The 10398-nt window shown below is 32.5% G+C and overlaps 2 protein-coding genes across 2 annotated transcripts; both read right to left on the minus strand.

Annotated features, from left to right (window-relative positions):
* Positions 1–330: 330 nt before the first annotated feature.
* Positions 331–6749, minus strand: LOC135838398 (solute carrier family 53 member 1). The gene is made up of 10 exons (XM_065354009.1): positions 6445–6749; positions 5459–5609; positions 4655–4914; positions 4307–4568; positions 3122–3492; positions 2705–2849; positions 2365–2562; positions 2112–2284; positions 1901–2034; positions 331–1793 (listed from the first exon to the last, which is right to left on the minus strand). Exons 1-10 carry the CDS (start codon positions 6511–6513, stop codon positions 1526–1528), a joined length of 2031 nt encoding a protein of 676 aa, XP_065210081.1. The 5' UTR covers positions 6514–6749; the 3' UTR covers positions 331–1525.
* A 600-nt stretch (positions 6750–7349) lies between these two features.
* GatB (glutamyl-tRNA(Gln) amidotransferase subunit B, mitochondrial) lies at positions 7350–10114 on the minus strand. The gene is made up of 10 exons (XM_065354014.1): positions 9857–10114; positions 9624–9771; positions 9427–9540; positions 9170–9342; positions 8950–9098; positions 8636–8874; positions 8393–8575; positions 8175–8311; positions 7971–8094; positions 7350–7902 (listed from the first exon to the last, which is right to left on the minus strand). Exons 1-10 carry the CDS (start codon positions 9931–9933, stop codon positions 7660–7662), a joined length of 1587 nt encoding a protein of 528 aa, XP_065210086.1. The 5' UTR covers positions 9934–10114; the 3' UTR covers positions 7350–7659.
* Positions 10115–10398: the final 284 nt, after the last annotated feature.

Genomic DNA, 10398 nt, shown 5'->3' on the forward strand with positions numbered 1-10398 from the left:
TTTGTTCAATGTAAGTAAGTATCTCATTGAGCAATAGTTGAACAGGTATAATCAGGCACTTCTAACTACCATTGAATCAATAATGCCCATTCCAAGGAAGAAACAGGATTTGAGAACTGTTTTTCAAGACTCGAGTATAATAGTTGAAAATTTTACAAAGTTGAAAACCCAGTTCCTCTTTTTTTCTGACCATTCTTACTTCATTGAGTATAAACCAAGCAGAAAGAATCGATCGTCCGATTTTTAATTTTTTAAATACCTAAATGAATTGGGAAACAATAGATGAACTGATGTCGTATAAGCGAAAATAGAAAGAAATTATTCAGAACATTATGAAATATGAAATATTCTTTTAATTAAACAGGTGTATGACCATTCTGAAAACCATGTTTCAACTGCATTTGACAAATTTTTAAATAATATGCACGAAATTGAAACTGTATTCGAACATGAACTAAAATAAATCATCGATTTTTGCATAAAATTACTTACACTTTAATAATATTGGCCGAAGATGAAAATAGTTCAACTTTTATCGACTGGTCATACTCATACATGCATGTACCATGTTCGACACGATAGTTTAAAATTTATTTTACAACGTAAAAAACATATCATCAAGAAATTACATTTCGAAAATTTTTTGATTTTGAATTGCTTTTATTAACAATCCACAAGAAAAATAAATTAACAATAATAAGTACATAAAAATTGACTAAAAATGCACGAGTATTCGATGGCGGAAGGATTGGTTTCTCGTTAGTAAAATAATTCTCGCATTTGCATACGAATTAAGATATGTTTACGCGAGTTATTTTGATCATCTTCGGTTGAAAAATTCTAATCAGTCTAGAGAAATTTTTCTCGAAACAAAAAAATAAATATATCGTCAGGAACTCGACAAAATTTATCACAATAACACACAAACGAAAACTTGATTGAATTCTCAAAATTCTTCTCCGAGTTGCTTATTGTCCTCGTTATAAACTCTTTCATCTTACACAGTGTGACGTTGATTGCTCATCAATAAATAAATTAAAATAGTATTTAAAATCTTAAACGCAACGTATAAATAAAAATTCAATAATCCATCGCTAAAATACAAAAGAGAACGAAAGGTAACTGCGGTTAAACGAAACAAAAAAAAATCACATTCTAGGTAATCCTTACAAATAAAAATTGGAACGATAGCGTTGAACCGAGATGCTTCCGGCATCAATAAGAAAATTCCACAAGTTCGATAACTAAGCGTCGAGAGAAAAGTACGCATGATGACTTAATATTGGTCGTAAATACGTGCCGTAGATATTGGGGAAAAAAGAGAAAAAAAATACAAACATAAATGAGCCTAAAGTATCACCTACAGACTCACTTGACCGGCAAATAACACGTAGTAACAAAATTTCATGAAAAACTCATCATTTCATCGAGAAACTCTGTTATATGGGAAATTTTCGATTACAAAAACAGGAATGTTGATCGAATTCTAATAACGTAACGCCTTTTTTCCTCTATCACTCAAAAATCACATGCATAAATTCACATCCATATTAGACAAATCTTCTTGTATAATCGGCTTTTTATCATCTTTTATGTTATTTTTTTTCAAATACGCAGGTAGCGGTCTTCTGCGACTTCGGTTCGTAACGCCATCTTCCTCATCCATCATACGAATTACTTCCAATGGATCCGAAGGCGCGATCGGAGCTATACAAATGTCGCGTACTGCACGAAATTTACCGCAGTTATTCAAATGCTCGTTCTCCAAACGGAAGAAGTTCCATACGAATCTCCTGCGAACAAACCAGTAATTCAGAAAATGAATTTCAAGCAGGAAAATGAAAATATACGGTCAATAACTGTCAACCAAACAGATGTCTGTTTGAAAATAAAAACTCACCTAAATATTTCTAAAGGTGCAGTTATTGAAGTGATCACTTCACTAGTGACAAATCCAGTTTCACTCAACATGAACGTTATAATCCAGATAAATCTTAAGATGAAATCTTCCACTATTGCCAAATAGTACCACGTCTGTAAAAAAAAAATGTCAACCTAGATTCTTCGAACAAACATTTTTTTCAAGACAAATACTAAAATGTAAAACTTACCGGCGACGAATACACGATTTCTTCTCTTAAAAATTTATTTTCTGCGTTCTCCGAGTACGTTAATAAACCCCAATCCATTTTTATATCCCATGTATACGTGTAAACCGAACTCAAACTGGCACAGACGAAATACAAATATACATAAGGGTTTTCAGTGGGGCCACTGTATGAACCTAACGTTGGAAAAAGATCATCGATTAATCAATTCGCCTTTAATATAAAATCAGACAACTCTGGAATCGAGATAACTTACTTTTATGAGCATTCATCACAGATAACGAAATAGCAGCGGCGATAGAAGACGCGTATTTACCGGCGTTTATTAAATGTAACGTTTCACCGGAATCTCTGTAACGTCTAAGACATTGAGCAAAACGAACCCAAGCAGGGACAAAACTCACTATTGTTCTGGATATTGGAAAATCAATGTTGTGATTCGACACGTGGCCTTCTAAAATAACAATTTGTTTGTTAATATTACAACGAAATCACATTATTGGCGCATTACTTCGTGTACTATTTCTAAACAGAGCCGGAATATTATTCAAAATCGACCTCGTTTTAGTACTTTGAAATACGTACGAGAACTATACCTCCGCTAAGCCATTTAAAATGTGTCAGGTAGAAGCAAAATGTGTAGTGTAAGTCGGTGAATATGGTCGACATGCTATTCATTTGATCAGCCAGCCAAAAATCAGCGAAACCAACGTGGAAAAATGGAGCTGCTATTATTCTACCCTGAAATCGATTCACATTCGTTAGTTAAAAGTAAGCTTAAGAATTACGTACATTTGTACTACGAATAAATAAAAATTAGGCCACCTTTGGCGGAATTTTTTAATGTTGTTGTTGTTTTTTTCAACTTTTATATTTTGTGTGGATTTGAGGAAAAAAAGGGTAGAGAATCCTTGCATTGGTTTCAAACTTATATCAACTTATTAGAATCGTTTCAATTTTAATATATTAATTCGATACAATTACTATTTCATTTCTAACGCAGCAATACTTACTATTAATTTCACTAACCATACTCTGGCATCATAATGGAATGTACGAAACGGATTGAAAATGAATCCGAGGATCAGAAAGATTAAAACCAACGGACTCAAGTAAGCTGGAATGCTTATGTAACTGCTGTATAAAAAACTTAATATACTCAAAGCCCATGTAACACCAAGGATGGCCGCCAATTCCATCAGATGTTGTTCGGAAAGATGATTGCGAGGATCTAGTTCAAATATAAGTACATGATTTACTCCCGATGATCTCCATCCATAGACGTTGACGCCGATCAAAAACATGAATTGCATTAACAATAAAGGTGCACGATATAAACGGAAAATATCGCAGAATTGTTGATCCTGGTTTTCGTGAAATATAGCTGAAAAAATAATTTCACAGCATTAATAATAGTCATAACTCGGTACATTAGATAAAATCAAATTATATTAATAAAAAATTATTCCTAAAATTTTTTTCAAGTTCTGACAGTTGAAAAGAATCATTTCAAGTCGTTAGAAACGTGAAATAAAACTGACTACGAAATTCAGAAATTTGCCCCTACTTCATTGGCCTGAAACTTTTGAAAAAAACTGAAAAAATTCAATGGTAAATGAGAACAAAAAAACTATTTTGCAAAGAAACCGCAATTTGCAATCCAATGATGCACCCCCTCCCCCTGATGACGGCACCACCAAAACAAATTCAACTAGATAATGAATAAAAGTTGGATGTGATCCAATCGCGATGAATCTACACTTCCACGAAACATGAATCACTAAAAATTGTTCCCAATTAATTTATAAAAAATTCTTTAGTACTAATTACGAAACGAATCGTTCAAATAATTATGATTAGGTTGGTGCAATTTTTGACTGATTTTTCCCCAAAGGACAGACATTTTTCTCAGAAGAATAAAATTTCTGGGAATTTTTTTTCGCCTCGATATGATTCAGAATCATTTTAAAACTTATCAATTCTAATTCGCAATTGAGCAGGATTTTATGCAATTCAGCTCATTATAAAGCAAACAGAGATGGGTCACTTTTTTTCCAATTTGAAAGACGATGAGGTTGAGAAACACTTCTGAAATGTATTATCAGCTTCTCCAAAGGCTAATAATTTTGATCCGCAAAAGGTTAGAAAAAAGTTTCAATCTGTATTACAGAAAAAAATATTAAATCGGGAAAAAGTACCTGATAAAATAACAGTAACACTTAAAACTATGAAACTGCCCGAGAACAGCCCCACTTTGAAAGTTATCCAAGGACTTCTTTGTTCGCCTAAAGGAGGAACTCGTAAACGTTTCATAGCTTTTTGACGATCGCCATGTTCTAAATACACAGTATATAAATGCTCGGTTTCCGATATAATTCGAGTGATATCGTTATTCGTGTAGAATGTGGAATTATCAACATATTGTACTCTCCACTGAGCACCATCTGCCGTTTGTAGTAACTGAAAATAAGAAAACAAGATGAGACAATGGCGATGCAAAAATTTCAGTTCCATCGCAGAGAAACTTGAGCGACGATCTTACTCACCTTGTCATGTTTTTTCAATATTTTTCTAAATCCCGTGAAATTTAAACTTTGGTAATTTTGTAATAGGACTAAGCTAAGATAAAATTCAGCAAAAGCTAATTTCAAATCTTGTAGCTTTCGCGATGGAATTGGTAGTCGCTCCGAATATGGGTACGCAGCAACATCTCTTTTGGATTCGGATTTCTTTCCAGGTGGCCCGGTTGGTGTAACCAGTTCATTTTTCAACGTGGAAAATTTCCTAATTGCTTCGGCCAACTTTTCTGTAACATTAACAATTCATTATCGTTCAAGATTAGATCTTATTTTTCACAATATTATAAAAATAATATGGTTGAACGATTTTGTTCGTACGATATTAAACAATTAATAAAAAAGATTGAAATATGAAAAGTTGTATAAAAACGAACAAAAAACATTACAGAGGTATCTCAAAATCTAATGATTATTGAGATATTCTTGCATTTTCGCTTTTTAGATAAGCTCAAGACGTTTTTAGTAAGTCGAAAAATCACGTTGGATAAATTTTATCATTCTCGAAGAATCAACACACTTGAAATCATAAGCCGCTTATCGATTCGTAAATTATAGATGATTGATTTCAATTCATTATCGAAAGATACGCAGCATTTTTTACCTTTAAAATTTTAATTTAGAAAGCTAGTCTGCTGATTTTAAAATCAGTAATTAATAAAATAATTTTCGTAATTCAATTTGTATCTTATTACCGAATTTTTCAAACACTCTAATAATTTCATAACTATATTCTAAAGGGTTGATTTTAACTCCAAACGTCGAAATACTAACCGGAAAAAAATATGTTAATTTTTTTCAATTCCGCGTCACAGTAACGAAAAAAATAATCGTCAAACTGAGCAAATTTTTTTCGTCTTTCTTCTTCGTCTAAATCTTCCATATCTGCCTCAGAAACGGCATTGTACAGCATCGCTTTCATCTCCTGAAATCAAAACAATATAATGCAACGGTTAAAATGGTACAGTTGAATAAAAAACAGAAGTTGAATATTTCTAAACTAGTCGAGTCATTTCTTTAGCCAAATAGTTGCCTAATTTTGGCCTCAGAGAACGAAACAAAGAAAAAGGTGTATCAAAGTATCTACAAAGAGTTTCATTATCTAGACTGCTAACGACAAAGGCATAAATTTCAGAAACGAAAATAAAATAGCCCCATAACGTTTAGCGTTAATTAAAGCAACAGATGTAATCTTACAACAAAAGGTTAACAAATTGGGTTCAACATAAATGCGATTTTAAATTAAAAAATGACATGGTTACCGCATGCTTCTCATTACATTGCATAATATACAAAGCAGCAATGAGAGGATATTTATGCGAGTAAAAATTTTCGATACAAAATTGGACCATGATACGACATGGAAGTATTTCATCATTAGCGAGTCTCAGCGTACAGAAACGTGACAAATAAAAATGAGATGGTAAGAAGTGTTTCGTTTTCTGGCTAAGAGGAGATTATTTTGGCGAAGTTAGTATTTTATGTCTGGCCAATTTTTAGGTTTACGCTCGATTTAGCGTAATAGAATCAAGTATATCCTACCTTTGTATGTCTGTTTTATTAACTTCACATAAAATTAAAATAAAAAGATAAGATTATAGCGGAAGGTTATCAGTACTTGGAACGGTAGGATTTTTACTTGAGTACGATTTGTATTCAACATTTTTTTCATGTTTACATAATCTTTATTAAATACTAGAAATACGAATTATTTTTATAAAACTTGAATTAAATTTCGAACCACCATGAGTCATGCTTACTTCATAATTAATGTACTGTTTTCGCCATTCTGGAGTGATATGGGCGGAAAGATGTTCGGCGAATTTCATCTTGAAATTCTATTGTATTGGAGTGATTCTTCGATTGTTCAAAATAACGCTGGAAGTATCAATGAAAAATGGAACTGCAACTTAAACTTGAGGATGGAAAACTTATAGCGGATATAGATCTACAGAGTTGATGCCGCGTTCGATGCCATAATTCAAACTTCGAGAAGAAAAACACGATCTTTCTTCTAACCTAAACGAACTCATATCGAACTTCTTTTCAAAAATATCACTCAACTACTGTTTCATAATTCGTAAATCGTAGATCTTTCGACTATTATCTTCAACTTTGCCATTGACGCATGATGCTTACTGGGCGATAACATTTTTAATCAACGATCATACGAGCCGCGCATGCGCAAAAAGTAAAGGACAAGGGGACAAATAGTTTTGAAGTTATGGCTATTTCGATTCATTATTTTTCAACGATAAACACCGATTCCCAATCATCTGATTTTTGAAATGACGAATTGACGACGAAAACTTCAATGAAGTGAAGTGAGATTTGAAAATTTTACTCGCACTTTCAAATAAATAATTAGGAACTGATTTTCCTCTTTATCGTCATTTTCTTTCCCCAATTTCTATTTCTTTGAATAAATAAATCCGTATTTCTGATTGTAGAGTAGAGTAATAATTTATTGAAAATCAAATGCAATTCATATAATTTTGCGTATAAAAGATTTAAGATTATCATTCAATCAATATTAATATGATGATGAAATAGTCATTTATCAAAAAGTTAATAACGTTGCCGCTGATCATAATCAGTCACTAATGCCAACCAAACTCAAATTTAAAAGAAATCATAATTTTCATTCGAAAAAATACGCAGTTAATTGGATGGGTACGTACTCCACGTAGTTAGAGAGTAACGACAGAAAATTAATATATTCACGAATTTTCTACAATGCATTTTTATTTTAAAACAAACTAAAGAAGTGTTTATAAAATCAAGTGACTATTCCTATCAGTCAGCACCAAACTTCGACGACATCGAACGTCTTGCTCATATTCATAAAACTATCTAATAACCTTCATCTTTACGATGACATAACAAAATAACATCACTTTACGATTGCGGTTTTATGCACAAAAACACATTTTCAACAACTTATCATTCATCGAGAGCAATAACTTTATCAGGAATCATTTTTTATTCATGTCTAAAACTTTTCGAAGTATTTCTTTACCCAAAACCAAATTAATTCGTTGATCTGTATGATGAATCATTTCATTAAAAATTTTTTGAAAATAGTAGTCTTTATCTTTCTTTTTCTTGGCTTTATAATAATCGTTGACTAGGTCCGTTTGGAATTCCACCACAACTTTACAAAATTCTTCCAATAAGGCAGCATCATTAATTTGAAACCATTGATTCTTCTCTACCATCTAAAATAATACTCAAATGTCAATTTGACACAGATTAAAAAACTTACTTATCAATTTTGGAAACTCACTTCTAGAGGAGAGGTTTCACATTCGTCAATAAGGTGCTCTAAGATACGAGAAGCTATTATTCGATTGATAATGCCATCATGCAGAAGGTCGATTAATTGTCCGAGATTATTTGAGCTTACTTTGCTGTAAATAGAAAAAAGGTATAATTAAAGACATCGGAAAAAATTAGAAAATTTTCGACTGGTGTCAGAAAAATTACTTACCATTCTTCAGCTGGCATTTTCCGTTTATTTAGTTCACATAGTACTTCCATCATCAAAAAATTCCAAACCTTCATAACGTTTCTTTTAGGATTTTCTTCCGTGATATTAGTGAAATATTTCAATAAAACTGGCTCGTTCTAAATATGAAACATAAAAAACTAAGTAAACGCTGGAAAAATTAACATAAATGCCTAGGTTATAGTCACAAGAATACCCACCAGAAGACGTAAAACATTAACCATCGAAAAACCATATTTATCAACTAAATTTTGACGAACGGCGGCAGGAAGCTCTGGTAATTGTTTCCGCAGTAGAGGGACGTTAATAACGTTTGCATCATCATTATCGTCGAGTGATACGCGCAAAGGAGGTAAATTAGGCTCAGGCATAAATCTATAATCCTGCGAGAGAGCAGTGTTTAAAAATTACATCAATTTTACTTCTCAATCGCAAATATTTACCTGCTCAATTTCTTTATCTCTCATTGATATAGTACAGTCATTATCAGCGTCCCAGGAACGGGTTTCATTTATGACGGATTTTCCAGCATTCAATAATTTTATCTGGCGATTTATCTCAAAATTTACAGCTCTGTTAATATTACGAATACCTCCTATATTTTTCACTTCACTACGAACGCCCATTGTAGTATCTCCAACTTTTCTCACGGATATGTTCGCATCCACTCTCAAAGCACCCTCTGAAAAAAAAAAAAACGTTCAGACTTCCACGAGCTATGCAAGTGAACAGTATGTTTTAAATATACAATACATACCTTCGATTTTACACGAACATGTTTCTAATTCTCGCAATATCAGCATTAATTCTTTAACTAAACAGGCAGCTTCTTCACCATTTTTCAAATCTGGTTCGAAAACTATTTCAATGAGCGGATAACCAGCACGATTTAAATCCACCAAACTCCTACAAATTTTAGGTAATTATTTATCTTAATTTGATGTAATTATTAGAATACTACAGTTTGAAACACTCACAAATTAGCTTTAGAATCGTGGAGAGATTTACCACTGTCTTGCTCTAATTGAATTTGTTTGATGTTAGATGTTTTCAAATAAGGATTTTTCACTGTTTCTGGAGTGATGACTGGGAATTCAAGAAATCCGTCAGTAGCGAAAGGGGCTCGCTGTTGCGTTATTTGATATCCGGCCTTTGAAAAAAAAAGTATATTAAAGTAAAAATCTAGATGATATCTAACTAAACAGTTTTACTTAAGATGGATATTTATTTTCACCGGCAAATCTGCGTAAAAATAATGTTTTCTGTCGAACCATGATACAGGATGCAAAGTACAATTTAATGCCAAGGCAGAAAGGATTCCTTTACGAACACATTCTTTGTTCAGAACCTAAACAGTTATCAATCAACTTCAAATACATCAAATACTAATTACATGAATAATTGTAGACCATGAAAGATCGTATTTCTTACCGGTAAAGTACCGGGGATTGCAGCATCAAAAAATGATACCTGATTATTGACAGTTTCGGCAAACGATGTTCCAGCAGCTGAAAATAGTTTTGAGTTGGTTTGCAATTGAGCATGAACTTCTAACCCAACTACACCTTCCCATTTTTTTCTGAAAAAACAAGTTGGTATAATTCAAAACACAGCATTAATTAAATAATGAGAAATATGAGAAAAATATATTCGAGAAATCTCACCTCGTAGAACCGATTTTAAAACATATGGCATTTGTTTTAACACTTTTAGAAATTATTATTCTCTCTAATTTGTACATCTGTAGTTGAATTATGAATTGGGCGATTTGATTAAATACACAATACTCGATTAATTAATGGAAGGAACTCAGAAGTCTCAGAAGGAAGCATTTCAAATTTTTAATTTTTCCTTTTCTTGAAAGCGCCGGATTTCTGCTTGATTGTTATCAGACAAATTGTGTTATCAAAAATTTACACTTTGTACTTTGTCGATTTGGTTCAGTGGCAGAAATTTTACGTATTATTATATTGTGATATCGATGATTCTGAACCGGCAAATCGGCAATAATTTTATAAAATAAAGAATCTTTAAAACATAAAACGTCACCAAAATAAATTAAAAGCTTGAAAAATAGCCAAAAATTAGAAATTACATAAACATTTTATACAAAAAAATTGACCAATCGAAAACAGGAAAGGAAAAGAATGTTGCGTGCGCACCACCATGCACCGGGTGAGCGGCGGCACAACGCACGCGAGTAGCC

Source organism: Planococcus citri, chromosome 3, assembly GCF_950023065.1.
Source record: "Planococcus citri chromosome 3, ihPlaCitr1.1, whole genome shotgun sequence".
Classification (NCBI taxonomy): domain Eukaryota; kingdom Metazoa; phylum Arthropoda; class Insecta; order Hemiptera; family Pseudococcidae; genus Planococcus; species Planococcus citri.

Bases quoted from the DNA above. Each gene is read 5' to 3' on its own strand.
- GatB (XM_065354014.1), bottom strand. From the start codon at position 9,933: ATGTACAAATTAGAGAGAATAATAATTTCTAAAAGTGTTAAAACAAAT. The intron at 9,343-9,426 runs GTGAAAATAAAT...TTTTTTTCAAAG, and splicing joins ATTTTTACGCAGATTTGCCG to GCCGGATATCAAATAACGCA. The intron at 9,099-9,169 runs GTGAGTGTTTCA...TAAAATTTGTAG, and splicing joins CACGATTCTAAAGCTAATTT to GAGTTTGGTGGATTTAAATC.
- LOC135838398 (XM_065354009.1), bottom strand. From the start codon at position 6,513: ATGAAATTCGCCGAACATCTTTCCGCCCATATCACTCCAGAATGGCGA. The intron at 2,563-2,704 runs GTATAGTTCTCG...TTGTTATTTTAG, and splicing joins TTTTAAATGGCTTAGCGGAG to AAGGCCACGTGTCGAATCAC. The intron at 2,035-2,111 runs GTAAGTTTTACA...TTTTTTTTACAG, and splicing joins AAATCGTGTATTCGTCGCCG to ACGTGGTACTATTTGGCAAT.